The following is a 17491-nucleotide window of genomic DNA, read 5'->3' as shown; positions in this document are numbered from 1 at the left end:
CACCTCAGCCTCCCAAAGTGCTGGGATTGCAGGTGTGAGCCACCGCCCCTGGCCAATTTTTTGTATTTTTAGTAGAGTTGGGGTTCCACCACGTTGACCAGGCTGGTCTCTAACTCCTGACCTCAGGTGATCCACCCCCTTCAGCTTCCCAAAGTGCTGGGATTATAGGCGTGGGCCACTGTGCCCGGCCCCTGCCCCAATTTCAAAGCTTCAAGCTCATAGCAGACATTTCACACCCACCTGGGGAGAAGGGGGCAGCCCCTGCCCACTAGTACTCATGCCCTCCCTGGGGTGGTGAAGTGGCCTGGGCCTGGCTGACCTGAGTCTAGGACCCGCCCCCACAAGTTCTCAGTAAACCTGACGGGCGGGTCTAGCTTGTCCTGGTGTCCTCAGTTCCTGCTGCTAGTGGGGCCCAGGCAATAGGATGACAGGAGTCAGGTGGGAGGGGGTGCAGACAAACGCCCGGGACAGTCAGGCTGGGCTGAACCAGCAGGCCCACCAGGCTGGGGCCTCACAGGAGAGCCCTTGGGGTTAGGTGAGGCAGAGCAGGTGGAATGTGGAGCCCAGGAAGCCCCAGCCCTGGGCCCTACTGAGCACTGGTGCCTGAGGGACCCTATTCTCAGACACTCCAGCTGTGGCGTGCCCCAGGTGTCTCAGGGTACTGCTCAGTGGCACCCCGTGGAGGCCCAAGTTCAAGACCTCAGACTGCCGGGCGCAGTTTCGGCACACACTCAAGCCGCTTCTGGCAGTTTATTGAGGTTTTCACGTTGGGGTAGGGGAAGTGGCACACACGTGCTTTTGCCGTGTGCACACAGTGAAAGACCCCTCCCATAGGCAAACACATGCTCACAGCTTAAGCACACTGTCCATGCATCTCCTGTCCCCAACAGGCAGTCATGGCCTTCGGGGCCTGGCAAGGTCTGAGCTGGCTACGCCCCATGCTTTTCCAGGGTGCTGGCAGACCTGGCAAGGACTAGGGCAGTCCCCCACTGCACCCCCAGCTCCTGAGGCCACACCCAGGGCTTCCCATTGTGTGGTGGAGGAGCCCTCTGTGACCGCCAGCTCTCCTTCTGTAGTCCAGGCAGGCTGGTCTCGAAGCCCTCACTAGGCTGTCACAGAGGCGGGGGTTGGGCTGCCAGAGGACACCACTCGGGGGCAGGAGCTGCTGCTACCTCCAGGAGTTCTGCTTCATGGGGGCCACTGCGGGAGGACACAGGCTGAGGTGGCTGTGGCCACAGGAGGGCCTGGTGCCCCAGGGGGAGGTGGAGCGCAGACATACCCTCGGGACCTAGGCTGGGCACCAGCATGGGACTCGGGGGGGTGCCCAGGAGGGACTCCTCTCTGGCTGGAGGCAGAGGGCCCTGTGGGTTGGGAAGTCAGCTTGGAGTGGGGCTGGACCAGGTCCTCACCTCCCAGCCTCCCCCAAGAACCACTCCGACCTGAGTGCCAGGAGGGCCCCTGTCAGGCCGTGGGGGCGGTGGCAGCGCAGCCCCAGTCTGCTGGATGAACTGCTGCAGGTTGCACTGACGGAGTTCCCGGTTCAGCTCCTCCAGCTCCTGAGCCTGCGCCTGGGGGCACATGGGACCCTCAGGAGGTATAGCCACAGGACTCCATGCTCAGGCCCCAGAGGGAGTGCTCTCCCGAGTCGGACCCTGTGACCCCCATATCTGCCGGTGTCAGGGGTGGGGGAGTGACAGACGATCAGGTCCCCAGGCTCACCTGCCTCCTGAGTTGGACCCTGTGACCCCCGTATCTGCTGGTGTCAGGGGTGGGGAAGTGACAGAGGATCAGGTCCCCAGGCTCACCTGCAGGGCTCGCTCTGCAGCCTCCAGGGCCCGGCTCACCAGAGCCAGGCTGCCCTGCACCTCCGCACTCTGCCGCTCCTGAACAGCCAGGTCCTGGCGCAGGCGCTCAGTGGCAGATGCCATAGGTGAGGGGGGCCCAGGGGCCTCTGCTGCCAGCTGCAGCTCAGCCTCCAGGGCACGGGCCTGAGCATCCAGGGCCTGCAGCCGGGCGGCATGCTCAGCAGTGGCCGCACTTAGCGCCTGCAGGCGTGCCTGTCCCTCTCGCTCCCGGGCTTGCTCCCGACGCAGTTCCTGTTCCCAGAAGGCCTCGTGGCCCAGCTCCTCAGCATTCCTCTGCACCCTGAGCTCCAGGCCCCGCAGGTCTGTGCAGCAACCTGGTGTGAGTGTCACAGGGGCCACAGGCCCCGGGGGTGAGAGGCTGGGGGCTGGCCCCGGGGTCAGTGTTTTGCGGGGTTCACAGCCCAGCGCTGCCCGTGGCTTTGCAGGGAGGCTGGCACGAATTGGGCAGCGTTCCGGGGGTGGACAGTTGTCTGAGGAGGGCCTTCCAGCCAGGCTGGGCCCTGTGCGCCTCAGGACAAACTGGACATCACTGGCGAACTGTCCGCAGGTGGCCTGGGCGCCCACTGGACACTCCTCTGGCAGCAGCTGCCGCTCCTTCTCCCTAAGCCGCTGCACGAGCACAAAGCGGCCAGTCTGGCCTGGTGGGGAGAGGAGAAGATCAGCCTATGTCCCCCCGACTCTCTGTCCAGCTGGCTTAAGGAATTGGGGAGGACAACAAGGATCAGCAACCAGTCCCTCTCCGGGGGGCCACGGGGCTGGACCACTCTCCTGGGGGGGGGGGGGGGGCGGGCTGGACCACCCTCCTTTGGAGGGACCATGGGGCTGGACCACTCTCCTTCGGGAGGACCGTGGGGCTGGACCACTCTCCTTCGGGAGGACCATAGGGCTGGACCACCAGGTCCCACTTCAGCTCTACCTGCCCAGCCTGCCTAACCCCGAGAGGACTCACCTATTGCTTGGGCTAGTGCGATGACCACTTCCTGGCAGGTGGTCTGCTCCGAGACCCCACAGACCACACGCTGGATGCCATCCACCCACACCTTCAGCTCCATGGCCGCCAGCCCCAACAACATCCCTGTTCTGTGGGGAGGATGCAAGCCACAGGGTCAGGACCTACCTACCCCTATCGAAGCCTGGTCCTCCTCTCTTTCTTCTCCTGGCCTGCCCTAGAAACGGCTGGGCTGCGACCCCTCCGCATGGACCCCACCCTCCTGTGCCAGCCCCACCCGCCGGCCACACATTCCTGGGGTGGCGGCCGTCCGGAGCACGCATCCTCCCCCACTTCACCAGCCTACTCTTGCCACGCCCGCACTCCCGGAACAAGGAGAATCATTAACCAGATCCAGGATTTCCTGCCCGCCTCACCTGGTTCGGAGGGCACTGCCCCCTCCCCGGGCGGCGCGGAGGGACCCGCACGCCAGGCCCCGCAGCCGCCGCCATGGAAACGCCCCACCCCGACCTGCTCAGGCCGCAGAGGCGCTCGGGGTCGCGACCCAGACCTCGACCCTGCAGATCGAGCGGACTCCGGGTCTGAGCAGCCCCAGCCAGCCCGGGGAGCCCCGCCGCTGCCGCCCAATCGCTGCACTCGCCCCGAAGGTCCCGGTCCCCGCCGCGGGCACGGATGCCCGCGCCGCGACCCCAGCCTGGCGGGAGCCAGGGCGTCCCCGCTCCGCAGGGCGGGCGCAGGTGCGGCACCGCCCCCGCTCTCCGTCCCGGCATCGCGGAAAACTCTCCCCAGTTGGAGTCGGCGCCCGGCCGGCTAGAGGCGCGCCCCGCGCTCGAGAGGCCCCGGGACCCCGCGCGGCTCACCTGGGCGCTCGCCAGCCTCCGTACCCGCTCGGGCGCCGCCGCAACCTGCCGCCCCCAGCGCCGCGGCGCGCCCCGGACCCGCGCCCCCATTGGCCCGCGGCCCGCACGCCCCGCCCCCAGCACCTCTATTGGCTGCTCAGCGCGGGTGTTCCGCCCCCTCCTCCGCGCCCATTGGCTGTCTCTGTCACGCCCCTCCCCGACCCATTGGCCTGCCGCCGCGCCCCGCCCCCAGAGACTCCAGGTGTGGGCGGGCCGGAGGGAGGGGCCGAGCCGCGGTCCCCGCCCCCACCCCCACCCCGCGAACAACGCGGAAATGCGGCGGCTGCGACCTGCGGGCGGCGAGTCAAGACAGGTGTCTGACCCCGCTCCTGGGCCGACTTCCTCAGCCGCCTTCTAGTGTGTGGCGGGTTCCCGCCCAGGGAAGGTCTCTGGCCTGGGATCCCGCAACCCCCGCCTGCGTTCAGGGGCAGAGGGACCAGCCCCTCCCCTCGCTTCCCGGGCCAGCCTTTGGAGCCTACCGCAGCGGCAGTAGCCTGGACGCGCAGGGGTCGCGGGGTCGCAGGATCACCAGTCGCGGCAAGGGAGGTAGAACTCTGCGGAGCTGGCGGGCGCCGAGCCCTGGTGCGGGAGGTGCCCGCTCAGGAGAAGGCCTGGACTCTGGCTGAGGCTCTTCTCCTACACCTTCCTGCCCCTTTTGGACCCAGTGCCAGGCCTTACGAACAGTGAAGCTGGCTGGAAGCCGCTCCTCCACCCCCTACCCTACTGTCCCGCCCAGGGCCCCGCAGCCTCGCGGTCAGCTGTGTGGGCCATTGATTGCCAGTTCTGCCCAGCTCAGAACGAGTTGTGGGCGTGGAGGGGTCTCCTGCCTGGCTGTCTCCTGTGCTCGGCTAGGGAGCCCTTACATAGCCGAAAGGCTGGAATGCTTGGGTCTTGTGGGTCAGGTCTGGGACCTCGTTTTTGTCCTGGAGCAGAGGGAATACGTGTCATGGTAATGAGAATGCCCACAGGGCCCCCTGAGGGTAGCCCAGAGTGTGTGGAGATGGCTGGGAAAGGTGAGGCTTCACTTTGGGGGGTCAGGTAGGTGAGGGCCTGTCACTGAGGTCAGAGGAGCTGTGGGCTGGGCCTGGTGGTGGAGGCAGGTGCCTGTAGTCTCAGCAATTCAAGAGGTGGAAGTGGGAGGATCACTTAAGCCCAGGAATTCGAGGTTACCGTGAGCTATGATCACACCAAGGCACTTCAGCCTGGACACCAGAGCAAAACCCTGTCTCTAAAAAATTATTAATTTAAAAAGAGGCTGTGGGCAGGGGCATACTATTCCCAGTTAGCGTTCAGCACAGTCCCCAGCTTGTCACTGTTACCCGTCTGCTTCCCCCACACACCCATGGCTATGCTGGGCTGGCCCACAGGCAGCAGTGCCCTCATATTTATCCTGCAGGTGCTGTCAGGCTAGGTAGGGGATGCTGGGGCCTCCCTCAGGGTGCTGGCCACTAAGTGGTTCCCCTGCTAAGCTGAGCAGTGGCTCAGCTTCTCACACCTCCAAGCTGGGCTGGCGCAGCCCAGAACTCACCCAGGGGCCTGGTCTGGGGTCTCCCTGGAGGCTCCTAGTAACAAACAGCCCCTCCCCTTCTGGGTGCTAGTATCCATGGCAACGGTATAGAGCCCTTCCCTCCCAGGCCTGCTTGGAGGTCCGGCCTCAGGTGAGTGCTGGGGGTAGGGCCCTGAACTGGGGGTACAAGAGAGAGAAAGAGGGACACCACATCACAGGCAAAGGGCCAGCACCTGGGTGGCAGGGGGACATGCCAGGGATATGTCAGGTGGTGACCTGCTGCCCCATCCTGGTCAGAAACACACAGGTGTGGACATCCACATGTGGGTCTCTTCAGAGAGCGACGCTCTGTGAGCAGTGGTGCCGCCTGGGCTGCTCCAACCTGTGTGGCCACACGAGGCACACATAGCCAACTTGGGACCCCCACCCCTCCGCTCCTGAAGAACATTGGGAATGGCCCCCAAGCCTGGCCAGGGGGTTGAAGAAGCCGAGGAAGACGCTCTCCTGTGCCCCACAGAGCGAGAGTCTGTCAGTGGTCACCTGGGACCTCCAGCAGGCGCACCTGCAGCCCCCGAGACCCCCACATGCCTGCCAGACACCACGCCCCACCCCACACGGGCGGCCTGCTCTGCTGACCTGCAGTAAGGAAGGGAGGGAGGAGTGGTGAGCCTCCTGGGCCAGGTGGCCAGGGGCCCGGCCTGAGTAAGCAGCAGGGGCTGCTGCTGCTGCAGGTTGGCTCTTGAGTCCCTGGACCCTCGCACACTGCGGCTGCTGTGGAGGCAGCGAGAACTGGAGATCCAGGCCTTGCGGTGGGCCGTCCAGAATGGCAAGGACACCCGGCTCTGCCACATCCTGGAGGAGGTGGCAGGGATTCCACCCAACAGGTCTGCAGCACAGTCCCCAACCAACCCAACCCTGCCCTGTCCTCGCCCAGACTGCTGGTTTCTGTCTGACCCCAATCCCAACCGCTGAGTCAGATCCTTACCCTCATCCTTGCCCACGCGGACCCTCCACCCTGATCCTAAGTTAACATGCTATAGCCTCAACCCTAACCCTGTGCATGTGGATGGGTGCTAGACCCCTGCCCAGACCAGCCAGAGGCTGGCCGGCCCCAGTGGGGCTGTACTGTGTGCCCTTGGGGCCAAGGTGGCAGTGGAGCCCCTCCTCCTCCCCTCCTTTGCCACTGACCTGATATTAGGAACCCCTGCCTGAGCGGGGTGAGGGCTGCTGAGGTCGCCCCTCCTCCAGGAGCTCCCACAGCCAGGAGAAGTTCCTGCAGAACCAGGTCCAGAAGCTGACCCTGCAGTTGAAGGAACAGAAGGAGCGAGCCCAGTGGGTGAGGCGGGGGCACAGGGAGTGGGCAGGGTCGTGGTGTTGGGGAGCCAGGCTGGGGCTGGCCTGGGGGCCTTCTGCAGAAAACCCCCACCACCACCACCCACGGGCCCTCCCGGAGCAGGAGAAGGAGCACCTGGAGGAGCGGCTATTGCAGACCACCCGCACGCTCCAGGAGGTGGAGGCCGAGCTGCAGAACTTGCAGAAGTCCTGCCTCCTGCAGCTGGCCCGCTCCTCGTGGGTGGGCCGCATCCTAAGATCCCAGACTGGTAGTGTGGAGGTGAGCCCGTCCCCCAAGTCCTCCTGCCCCAGGCTGCCCTCCCCAGCCCTCCCCCTCTCATCGGGTGCCCCTGCTGGGGTGTCCTGGCCTGCCTGGAAGCCTGCCCTGCTCAGGCTGCCTCTGGAACTCTGGGCTCCAGCAGGGAGGAATCAGGAGGCCTCAAAGCACAGGTGAGGTCAAAGAGAAGAGGTGTTGTAGGGGAGGGGTACCCTTCACCCTAGCCCCTGCCCACTGGCCTCTGGTCCCCTCTTGCAGGTGGTGACAGCAGAGACTCTGATGGACCCAAGTGACCTCTCTGAAAACATTCAGGCCCCCACTGGGGAGGTGAGCTAGGCCTCCCACGTGTGTGGTCTGGGATCTGGAGCCCTGCGGGAGGGGAGGACCACGTGCCTCTTGCTTCCTGGCCAGGGCTTTCGGCTGGAGGACGTGGACTGGAACAGCATTGCCCACCGGTACCCCAACCTCTTCATCAACATGGAGCCTAGCTCAAAGCAAAAGTAACTGCACAGAGCAGGGACTCCCCAGGGGCCAGAAGGGAGGGCTCACCTTGGCAGGTGAAGACCCAGAAGTGTCCCTGGATAAGTCCCTTAAACCTTCCAGTGCTCAGTTCTCTGACCTGTAGGATGCATTAGGGTTGAGGGACCATCACTCTCCTGCCATGAGCTGGGCCTGGGTCCTGGGAGGCAAGAGGGGCTCCCTGCTGCGCTGTCTTGTGGGGCTGGATGGGGGCAGGGCTGGGGTCTGGAGCTGGAGTGGCCATCAAGCAGAGTGGTCCACAGGCAGCCCCGGCCCTGGCCACAGCTGGACACGGGGAGCTCAGAGTCCTCTGGAAAGCACTCTGAGCGGCATCACAAGACGGTGGAGTGGGGCTGCCTGCCCTGTCTGAACACCAGCAGCTCAGGGGGCGCTGACTCCGACTCCAGCAGCTGCCGGCCAGGCCTGCCTTCCCTCGTGCAGGTGGTAGGGCACCCACCCCGGGACCACCGTGCTTCCTCCAAGCAGGCGCTGGTACAGGCCAGGAGCTCCAGCAGGGACTTGGAAGGTGCAGTGGGGCGGGTCTCCCCTAGTTACCCTTCAGCCATCCTTGGCCCCCTCAGAGCTGTGATATCACCCAGAGCCCTGAAGGAGGTCCTCCAGCCCGCAAGGTCCAACCACCTTTCCTGTCCCATCTGACCCTGGCCCTGCTCCCCGCGCCCCCAGCTGCTGCAGGCCTGTTCTGGCCGCACAGGGAACGTGCCTGTGAGACGCTCCATTCGAGGGCCCCTCCCCAAAAGCGCTGCTCTCTCTAGATCTCCAGAAAACCCACTCACGCAGGCACGGAGAGCCAGTCCTGGCGCCCCAGCCCTGCACAGACCCTGACGGTCGGAGCCCGGAACACCTGCAGAGGTAAGGGGCGAGTGACCCAGGCCTCCCGCGCCGGGCTGGAGCTGGTTTCCGGGCGGGGCGCGCAGCTGTGCGCGTGGACCGGCCGCATCTCCTCCTGGGACAGCGCCCCGTCTCGTCCCAGCCCGACAGGCCTGAAGATCGTGGCCGTGAGCTGCCGGGAGAAGTTCGTCCGCATCTTCAACCCGTCGCTGGAGAGCACGGCCGACCTGAGCTGCATGGTGCTGAAGCAGCTGGTGCGCGGCTTGCCGGAGCGCCTGTACCGCTTCCCGCCGGGCACGCTACTGGCCCCGCGGCACCACATCACGGTGCGCCCCGGCCCGGGAGCCCGGCCCCGACGGCCCGGCCCGGCCCGGCCGTGCCTCACCCGCCGCTGCGTGCCCTTCCAGGTCTGGGGCGAGGGGACCCGCAGCGCCAAGAAGCCGCCGCGCGCGTCCTCGGGCCGGGAGCCCGTCCCCCTCCTCTCCAGCCGCGGCTGCGCCACGCTGCTCCTGAGCCCCAAGGGCGAGGTCGGTGCGGGCCCCCGGGGGGGCGGCCAGGGCTGGGGTGTGGGGCTGAACGACGCGCCCTGCAGGTCCTCAGTGAGCACCGGATCCCACGCCGCGAGACTCCGGCCCGGAGGGTCTTCGATGACGGCACCGACTTGTCCACTGACCGCTTCCCGCTCCCTGAAGTCGGGCCCGGCGCTGACACCTGCCAGCCGCCGCGCCCACCTCGACCCCTGCGCAAAGGCCGGGTGCGGGAGCCCCGGGTCAGTCGCCGGAGACCAGGGTGGGGACCGCGGGTCCCCGGGATCTGGCCTCCCTCCCCAGGCCCCGCCCCAAAGAAACGGTGCCGCGCATCCCCGAGCTAGGACGGCCCCCAACGTCCCCAGGCCTCGCCCAGGCCGCTCCCCAGTCCCTCCAGGACGCCCTGCGGCCCCTGCTCAGCCCCAGGCACGGAGCCCTCTAGGGCCGCCTTTCCCGGGCCGGCCGCCACCCTCACGACCCTCCCCCCACCAGGACGCGGGGCCTGCTGCCCCCAATGAGCTCGGGGAAACTCTTCCACGCGCGGGAGGGGCCCGCGCGGCCCGAGATCCCCGAGATCCCCGCGCTGCAGCACCTGCCCACCATCCCAGGTGACCCCACCCTGCCGTCGCCTCCCGCAGAGGCCGGGCTGGGACTGGGTCGGCTCCAGAAGGAGCACCGAGTTCGGGTGAGTGCACGCGTGCGGGTGCGCCCCCCCCCCCCTCCCCCCCCCCCCCCACGCGCGCCCCAGCCCCCCCCACCCGCCCCGCAGGTGTGCCGGAGGAGCGTGGACCGGAGCTGCCCCCTGGTGGCCCTGTCGGTGCAGAGCACGGCGGAGAGCAGATTCGGCTTCCGCTTCCTCAGCTGCCTGCCGGTCACTGCGGACACCTGCCGCGGCGCCTAGGCGCGGAGGAGCGGGTAGGGACCGCGAGGGAGGGTGTGGGCGGGCGCGGGGGCTGGACGGGCTGTGTCCACTGCATCATTTATTGAACCAACGTGGCCTACAAAGTAAACCGCATTTCTGTACACCTGAGAGTTGAAAATAGTTGCGCTTGGGTTCGGGGCGTCCTGCGCCAAGAGGAGGGAACGGGCCGCCTTATTGCGGTGGGCGCGGGAGTCCTACAGATCCCAGGAGACGGGAGGCCTGGGACGCACCTCCAGCGGCCTCGGGGCGAGCAGCTGGAACCCTGGGCCACAGCGGCCTAGGAGGTGGCTCTTACCCTGGGTCCAGCAAGGGGGTGGCAGACTGGACTCGCAGCTCCAGCCCCTGCCCCTGGGCCATGCCCAACTGTAGCAGGAGAGGCCTCTGACAGGCCTGCCGGGTGACCAGTCCCCCCACCTCCGTGCCAGAGGGAAAGCCTGGCCCTAAGGAAGGGCTGGGGAGCGGGACCCTCCCTCCCCAGGCCAAACCCAGTTGTGGGCCTAAACGGTTCCAGCCTCTGCTGCCTTCCTGGCTGGTTCCAGTCCCCCACTCCCCTCCACCAAGAGGGTCCTCCCCAGGGCCAGGCACTCCTTCCACCCCCCAACACACCCGCCCAGATGTTCTGTGCTCCGAGACCACATATGTGGGCAGGTCATGGCCCCAGCACAGGCGAACTTGCAGTGGGGGCTACACTAAGTGGGGACGGGGCTGGGGTGAGACAGTTCAGCTGCCCTGGGAGGTCTGGCTGCTGCATCTGGTGCTGGCTGTGGGCCAGGATGTCCCTGGGCTCGAGGGGTCAGGCCCGAAGCCACCTCCAGGGCTCTCAGGACAGGCACTGCAGCCACCCCATCACCCAGGCCAGGCCCCCAGCTGCCCAGGGCTCGGAGCCGACGCCCCCTGGACTGCAGGTCTGTCGACCACCGTGGGGAGCTCCTGCCAGAATCTCGTGGCTTTGGGTGCTTGGGAGGGGAAGGGACCAGGTGCTGGCTCGAGGTCCTGGAGGGCTCTAGAAAGCAAGCAGAGTGACAGCACATCAGAAAGGCTGTCAGGGAAGGGAGTCACCCGGTGGGGAGGCCACAGCCCACCCATGGCCCTGCAGCCCCGAGGCAGTGGTCCAGGCTGGGGGTCCACAGGCGGCAGCACCCCTGCACCCCACTTTCTGTGTTCCCAGCCCTGTGACCCCTGACTCGCTTGGGCAGGCCCACCTCTGCGACAGACAAGGAGGCTGCAAGGCCTGGCTCTGACCCTGGGTCATCTGTGTCCTGTCCCTGACAAGGAGACCACAAGGCCTGGCTCTGACCCTGGGTCATCTGTGTCCTGACCCTGAGAGTCTGCTCACTGGCTGACTGCCTCAGGCCAGTTCCCAAGCCTCTGGTCCCCTAGCACCCGCCTCCACTGGAGCCCTGGCATGCCTTTGTCCTGACCCTTCCTCGAGGCCACTGCAGCTCCCCCTCCTCCTGACTGCCCTGCCTGCCCTCCCTCCACCCCTGCAGCTCCTGGCCACTAAGTAACCAGCTATTGACCCCTCTGCCCCCTCCATAGACACCCACCACCATATGGAAGGGCAGAGGCTTGGCCTGCTCTGTTCCCTGCCCATCCCAGCCCCCTTGACCAGGCTCCTGCACAGAGAAGGGTCAGCTGTCCACCGTGGGGTCGCCCCTGCTCACAGTGCTCCCTGCCCAGCCTGCCTGCCCACTGAGGGAGGGTCCTTTCTGCCTTGCACTTGTGGTCACACTGAAGCTGGTGTCCTTCGGAAAGGGCACTGCATGGCTTAATTCTGTGTCCCCGAGTACATGTGCCATCTTTAGGGTGAAGCAGCAGCATCCTCCCTGCCTTGGTCTTCTGGTGGGCACATGCCTGTGCCTCTGAAAACTCCCCCTGGCCACGGTACCCTGGCGTGGCTCCTCCTTTCTATCCAGACCCCTCTGGACTCTGTCCATACCCCCTTTGGTGGAACGCCTCTTTCGTCCAGCCTGGATGTCCCACAAGGTCACAGGGCTTGGACCATGGCTTGGGAGAGGCAGAACTGGGGTTGGGACTCCCACAGTCATAAGCCCCCCCCCTCCAGAAGGGGGCCTCCCTGTCACAGTCCCTCTCAGAGCCCGGCTGAGGAAGTAGGGCCAGGCTGACATGTCCCATCTGGGGCAAGGGGCCCCCTACAGAGGTGGGGTGTTGGGTCACTCCCAGGCACTGGGGAGCAGGCGGGCAGGCTCAGTACCTGAGGCCAGGCTCGGGGGGCTGGGGGGAGTCTTGGGTTCTGCCTGGTGCACTTGCTCTTCAGGGACCCTCCGTGGGCCCCAGGGGGCTACAGCCCCTTCCTGTTGGGACTCCGGGTGCCTATAGGGGAGGGGGCTAGGGTGGGGAGAGGAGGAGGAGCTCCAGCCCTGTCCCTTCTTGGAGTTGATCCCAAGTACATGTGAGGCTCAGGGATGGTCCATGAGCCTTGGGACCAGTGATGACTCAGCCAAGGTAGATCACCCCAGCCCTGATCCCCCCATGGGACAGGACACACACAGTGGCAGAGCTGGGGGGACACCCACCGCACGCCAAGTTCCCTCCAGGCCCTAAGCCCAGCCAAGGCCAGAAAGTCAGAGCTGTCTGCAGAGTCAGGCTCTGGGGAGGAAGTGCTGGCGGCCAGATCTCCTGGCCTGTGCTGGGGCAGCTGCTCCGCGGGCTCCCTGGCCTGGGGAGGAAAAGGGACTGCTCTGGGGATTCTGGCCCTGGAATGGCGGCAGGGCAGGGCACTGTCAGGGCCAGAACCCTGGACACTGGTTCCCCTGGGGGGCTGGTTCCTGTGGGGTGTACCTGGCACTGATGCCTACGCTCCCGCAGGCCCTTGGTGGGGTTCCCACACAGGACTTGGCCAGCACCTGCAAGAGACAGCATGGCTGGGCCTGGTTCGGGGCCGAGGGGCTGCAGGGTCAGCTGTGGGGCAAGTCAGTTACCATGGGTGAGGCTGCTGGTGTTATCTTCTGGGGCCAGGTCCTCAGAAAGCAGGCCTTCAGGCAGGGGGCCCCCATGGACCAGCAGGGAGAAGGGCCAGGGCCTGGGGGCCCGGGGCTGCGTCTCAGGCAGGTACAGCTCGGGGTCGAGTCTCCGGATGGGGGCTCCATGGGGACAGTCTGCCCGAGGTTCAGAAGCAGAGGTCACCAAGGCTCAGGCCAGATGGTCAGCCTGGGAGTGCCCCCCAGACTCTGTCCACAGACCAGGGGGCCCGATTCCCACGCTGCATGGCCTGAGGCTGGCCTCTGATGCTGCAGCCTTCTAGAGAGGCCCTCATCTTCAGACCCTTCTCTCCCTCTGCCGGCTGCTCAGAGACAGTGTCCTGGCCTGGGCCGGGGTGTGCCTAGCTCTGGGGACCAGGGGTCAAGGCTGGGGAAGGGCATGAGATGTGGCTGTCCGTCTCTGAGAGGCCTGGGGTGGGGGCCTCTTCCTGGGGGGAGCTGGGGCTCAGCAGCGGGTCCTCCGGGTGCAGCTGTCGTACCCAGCCAGGGGAGGCCGTTGCCCTTCTTGATGGCGTCCTTCACCGAAAGCCAGTCTTGGCTCAGCCTCGGCGGGGCCGGTGGGCCTGTGTGTGCAGCCGGCACTTCGTCCAGGACCTGCAGCTGGGGGATGAGCTTCCTCACCTCTGCCCTGTAGTTGTAGCCCCTGGGCACCTGCAGGGGAAGGCGAGGGAGCGCAGGTCTGGGTCCAGTGGTTCCTTCAGGCCGACTCTTTCCCTGGCTCCCTTTCCCAGACCCACCATGGGGCAGGGCAGGGGCCCAGAGGTGGTGATGCTGCCCCACCCTGCTGAGGTGGGCTTCGGTCACTCTCAGACCCCAGGGACTTCAGGGACTGGGCTCTCACCCGCTCAGGATACAGGACCCCACTCTCCAGACCCAAGGCCGCGTCCAGGGATGCCCTCTGGCCCATGGAGCTGCCCTCAGCTCAGGGCTATGGCCCACGGAGCAGCAGCCACTGGGCACTGGTAGATGCTGACCCCAGCATGTGGCAGCACCAAGCAGCAGCTAATGAGGCTAGCACTGTGAGCTCAGGGCAAACGTGGCCTGTGCTGGGTTAGCTACCCCGGGGCCTGCACGCACAGGTGTGCCAGCTCTGAGCAGGGCATACACAGCTCCGAGATACTGCACAGGGTGGTCTGTGAGGCCTGTGGGGCTGGAGGTGGCTCTGGACAGGGCATACACAGGTGTGTGTGCACAGCTGTGTACACGTGATTCTTTGCGTTTCTACGTGGCTTGTGTGGACCTCACGGGTGCATGTGTTAAGGGACATGGCGTGTGGGCAGGTGACCCTGTGGGATCTGGCAGGGCTGGCCCAGGAGGATGTCCTGGAAGCCGTCAGACTTCCGGTGACAGAGGAGATGAACTCAGAGTGAGCAGGCCACAGAATGCAGGTGGGCACAGAAGTCCCTGGACAGAGCGGAGGCCCCAGTGCTGGAGCCACAGGGAGCCTCCCCTGGCCATGCACATGCCGGTCGGGTGCCCGGGACACGTACCTTGTTGGTGGGGCCGGGGGCCGGCTGTAGGCACACCAGGTTGCCCTCCAGGGTAAGCGTGGTCAGGCGTGGGCACAGCTGCAAGTAGCGCACCTGCCCCAGGTCCTCCACGCTGTTGCCCTCCAGGTCCAGCACCTCCAATTGCTCCAGCAGGCACAGCGGGCTCAAGTCCGAGATGTTGTTGTAGGAGGCGTAGAGTTCCTGGGCAGCGCGGGGCTCTGAGCCAGGGCCCAGCCCAGCCCTCCCCAGCCCAGGGTGCCCAGACTCACCTTAAGTGCTGGCAAAGAGGCAATGCCGTCCAGGTCAGTGAGGCCACAGCGAGCCAGCCACAGCACCCGCAGGTGGTCCAGAGATGTGCCCAGGTCCCTGCAGAAGGCAGGATTTGGTGGGTGACACGGTGCCTAGCCCTGTGCCCAGCCACCACCTGCCTTTGGCTGCCTCCAGGGGTAGGCGCAGGTGTGACCGCCTGTGGTGGCCTCTAGGCTGAGGAAGGGGCTCTCTGCCTTGGCCTCCTGGCTCTGGTGTGGGTACAATGTCCCCCACCTTCTCCAAGCCCTGGAACCTGGCCTGGGAAGCTGCCCTCACGGCGGGTGGCTCAGCCTCTTCCATGGCAGGCTGCAGGCATCACATTTCTCTTTCTAAATGTTCCCTCAATAGCGTTTGGGGCACTCGAATTCGGAGTGAGGGTCTGGAATGCTGCCTGGGAGCCTGAGCCCCTGGACACTGATGGCTGACCCCGTGCTGAACTGGCAGGTTTGGTAGGGACCAGCTGCTGGAGGTGACGGTGCATCAGGGCGGCTTGACGTGTGCAGGAGCACGTTGCTTCCTGCTGGGCCCGCCCTGTCCCCACTGTAGCCACACTGACTACACCATGCACTGTCCCCAGGGACCCTGCACCTGCCCCTCTCGGCTAGGAGGCCGTCCCTTCAACGCCGCCATGCCGTCTCTGCACCTCTGCTTAGGAAAGGGCCACATGAGCTCTCAGGCTTTCCCTGAGCAGTCACAGATTCCTCCAGGGTTGGGTGATTTCTTCGGAAATCTTCTTTCTCTCCAGTTCACAGCACCCGTAGGCTGCGTCTCACCTGGGCTTCGTTCCGTTCCGCCCACTGAGTTTTCAGCTTCCTTCTGTGGCCCCCCCAGGTGCGTTCCCGGTGGTCCGTCCTTTGGCGCTGTGGAGTCAGTGTCTATCCTCAGCCTACTGCCTTCAATGTCTTTTCCACTCAGCTCTTAATTGGCTGGGATTTGCGTCTAGCGATTTCTTCAAGAGTGGCTAATGGAAACCCCTTGATCTCTGACTCACTCACAGACGTCTGCTGGCCGCGCTTATGCAGCCATTAGGCTGGGTGTCGGATTCTCAGTTCACGCCGCTTCCCAGGAGACTGCGAAAGCTTTTGTTCCGGTGTCCACTGTGGTGACAGCTGAGGAGCACTTTGCTTTTTCTGACCTTAAAAAAACCACTTGAGGCCGGGTGCGGTGGCTCACGCCTGTAATCCCAGCACTTTGGGAGGCCGAGGCGGGCGGATCACGAGGTCAGGAGATCGAGACCATCCTGGTTAACACAGTGAAACCCCGTCTCTACTAAAAATACGAAAACATTAGCCAGGCGTGGTGGCGGGTGCCCGTAGTCCCAGCCACTCGGGAGGCTGAGGCAGGAGAATCGCTTGAACCCGGGAGGCGGAGCTTGCAGTGAGCCGAGATCATGCCACTGCACTCCAGCCTGGGTGACAGAGCGAGACTCCGTCTCGGATAAAAACAAAAAACTTGAGGCTGGGCACGGTGGTTCATGCCTGTAATTCCGGCACTTCAGGAGGCTGAGGTGGGAGGAGCACTTGAGCCCAGGAGGTCGAGGCTGTTGTAAGCCATGGTCGCACCACTGCACTCCAGCCTGGGCGACAGAGTGAGACCCTGTCTCAAAGAAAAAAAAACTTTCAGCTTATTCCATTGGTATGAAAATTTAATAATCTGATATGACAATTTAAGAATCTTTTTGAAAATGAATTGTCTTCCACACAAATTTGTCTTTGTAGAGTCCCTTCACCCAATTACTAGGAACATGGAGCGTTCAGTTAAATGCACTTGCATTGAAAGACGCTTTGTGGTTTGTTTCCAGAGCCATTGTGGATTTGTCTCTTGCAGATGGATGCGGCAGACAGGAGCTGCACAGTGTCTGTGCACTGCAGCAACCATCGCGTCAAGATGCTGGTGAAGTTCCCTGCTCAGTATCCAAACAACGCCGCCCCTTCCTTCCAGTTTATTAACCCCACAACTATCACATCCACCATGAAAGCTAAGCTGCTAAAGGTAGGGGTCTGGGTTCCCAAATTCTCCTGCTGTTCTGCATCATTGTCTAGATTGAGTAGTAAAGAAGACTGAAAACTCTAGTAGATGAGGTTCAGAAGTCATCTGTTTCATACACACACTAATGTTAGCAACGTAACCTCTGCACTTGCCATTTGCTTTTTGTAGAAAACATAAGAGTGGTGGTTCTTAACCTTTTTTGGGTCATGGCCTTCCTCAGAAAAATCTACACAATGATTGCATATGGTTTGAGAAATACTGCCTATAAATATGTGAATTGCATATAATCTGTCCACAGATCTCATTAACGTTATGCATTCATCTCAGGTTATGAGATTTGCAATCCAATTTCATTTAGGAGCCCAGGTTAGGAGCACTGCAGTCCAATGTCATTTATGTGGAAACAACAAGCAAGATGTATTCTGAAGCTAAAAGATATTTTATAATTAGAAAAAAACACGTGTAAGGTCATAAAAAAAATTTTGTCCCATAGAAGGAGCTGGTGTTATCCTAGAGGTAGGCTGGCTAGCTGCGCAGTGGGTGTTCAGATGGAGGTGCCACAGCCTGACATCAGTGTTGAATTCTGCAGATTCAGAGACTTGATGTGTCAGTTCATCCAGAGCAAATCAGGTGGAATCTACATGACAAAGCCCTATGAGCCTCTTCATACCGCTTGTTCAGTTTGAGCAGTGTCACAAGTAAAGTGACTGAAGTTTTTTGACAAACTCAGGCCAACCTGAATGTTGCTCATTTTTTGCCCAGTTTGGGTCGTGGACACTTGATTGTTACACTTTGTTGGGGTATCACATGGAACCAGGACATTTTCAAGTGGCTTAAGGATCTCTGAAATGCCAGTAACTCAGATCTTGTGGTATTTGACATGTTAAACTTGGAATCTGAATATATCGTTGCCTAGTTTGGACATACAAAAAAGATAGATTTTTCTGTTAGTATAAAATGATACAATTAGATTGCAAATTTTTTTGTGAAAAATCAGACCTTTTCCCAGTGCAGTGGCTCACTCCTGTAATCTCAGCACTTTGGGAGGCCAAGGC

The 17491-nt window shown here is 63.4% G+C and overlaps 3 protein-coding genes across 13 annotated transcripts in view; 1 reads left to right on the top strand and 2 right to left on the bottom strand.

Annotated features, from left to right (window-relative positions):
- Window positions 1-718: 718 nt before the first annotated feature.
- Window positions 719-3771, bottom strand: RASSF7 (Ras association domain family member 7). 3 transcript variants are annotated; one of them, XM_023183338.1, is made up of 6 exons: window positions 3675-3771; window positions 2815-2945; window positions 1806-2503; window positions 1440-1568; window positions 1280-1361; window positions 732-1200 (listed from the first exon to the last, which is right to left on the bottom strand). In XM_023183338.1, the coding sequence occupies exons 2-6, from the start codon at window positions 2936-2938 to the stop codon at window positions 1169-1171; spliced, it is 1065 nt and encodes a 354-aa protein (XP_023039106.1). In that variant the 5' UTR covers window positions 2939-2945; window positions 3675-3771; the 3' UTR covers window positions 732-1168. The 3 variants fall into 3 exon arrangements, with proteins under 3 accessions (XP_023039107.1, XP_023039106.1, XP_023039105.1); XM_023183339.2 differs by lacking the exon at window positions 1280-1361 and having other exon boundaries at window positions 719-1200; XM_023183337.1 differs by having other exon boundaries at window positions 732-1361.
- A 212-nt stretch (window positions 3772-3983) lies between these two features.
- Window positions 3984-9747, top strand: LMNTD2 (lamin tail domain containing 2). 4 transcript variants are annotated; one of them, XM_023183340.1, is made up of 13 exons: window positions 3984-4726; window positions 5518-5861; window positions 5952-6104; window positions 6469-6832; window positions 7088-7156; window positions 7241-7329; window positions 7612-7874; window positions 8122-8218; window positions 8340-8523; window positions 8605-8724; window positions 8790-8986; window positions 9217-9409; window positions 9494-9747. In XM_023183340.1, the coding sequence occupies exons 2-13, from the start codon at window positions 5674-5676 to the stop codon at window positions 9623-9625; spliced, it is 2049 nt and encodes a 682-aa protein (XP_023039108.1). In that variant the 5' UTR covers window positions 3984-4726; window positions 5518-5673; the 3' UTR covers window positions 9626-9747. The 4 variants fall into 4 exon arrangements, 3 of the variants coding, with proteins under 3 accessions (XP_023039108.1, XP_023039110.1, XP_023039109.1); XM_023183342.1 differs by having other exon boundaries at window positions 3984-5861; window positions 6469-6556; window positions 6677-6832; XR_002724704.1 differs by having other exon boundaries at window positions 3984-5861; window positions 8790-8966; window positions 9494-9694.
- The window catches only part of LRRC56 (leucine rich repeat containing 56), a 22459-nt gene continuing 14655 nt past the window's right edge, over window positions 9688-17491 (bottom strand). For 5 of the 6 annotated variants that reach the window (XM_023183345.2, XM_023183347.2, XM_023183346.2 and 2 more), the window contains exons 7-14: window positions 14408-14504; window positions 14139-14339; window positions 13128-13299; window positions 12589-12765; window positions 12449-12513; window positions 12184-12326; window positions 11862-11995; window positions 9688-10649 (exon numbers count right to left, since the gene is read on the bottom strand). In XM_023183345.2, coding sequence (XP_023039113.1) covers window positions 10336-10649; window positions 11862-11995; window positions 12184-12326; window positions 12449-12513; window positions 12589-12765; window positions 13128-13299; window positions 14139-14339; window positions 14408-14504 — 1303 coding nt within the window. In that variant the 3' untranslated portion in view covers window positions 9688-10335. The remainder of the gene's footprint in view (window positions 10650-11861; window positions 11996-12183; window positions 12327-12448; window positions 12514-12588; window positions 12766-13127; window positions 13300-14138; window positions 14340-14407; window positions 14505-17491) is intronic. The other variant, XM_023183351.2, reaches the window with a different exon arrangement.

The sequence above is a fragment of the Piliocolobus tephrosceles genome, chromosome 13, assembly GCF_002776525.5.
Source record: "Piliocolobus tephrosceles isolate RC106 chromosome 13, ASM277652v3, whole genome shotgun sequence".
In the NCBI taxonomy this organism is placed as follows: Eukaryota; Metazoa; Chordata; class Mammalia; order Primates; family Cercopithecidae; genus Piliocolobus; species Piliocolobus tephrosceles.
This window is presented reverse-complemented; position numbering and strand designations above follow the sequence as displayed.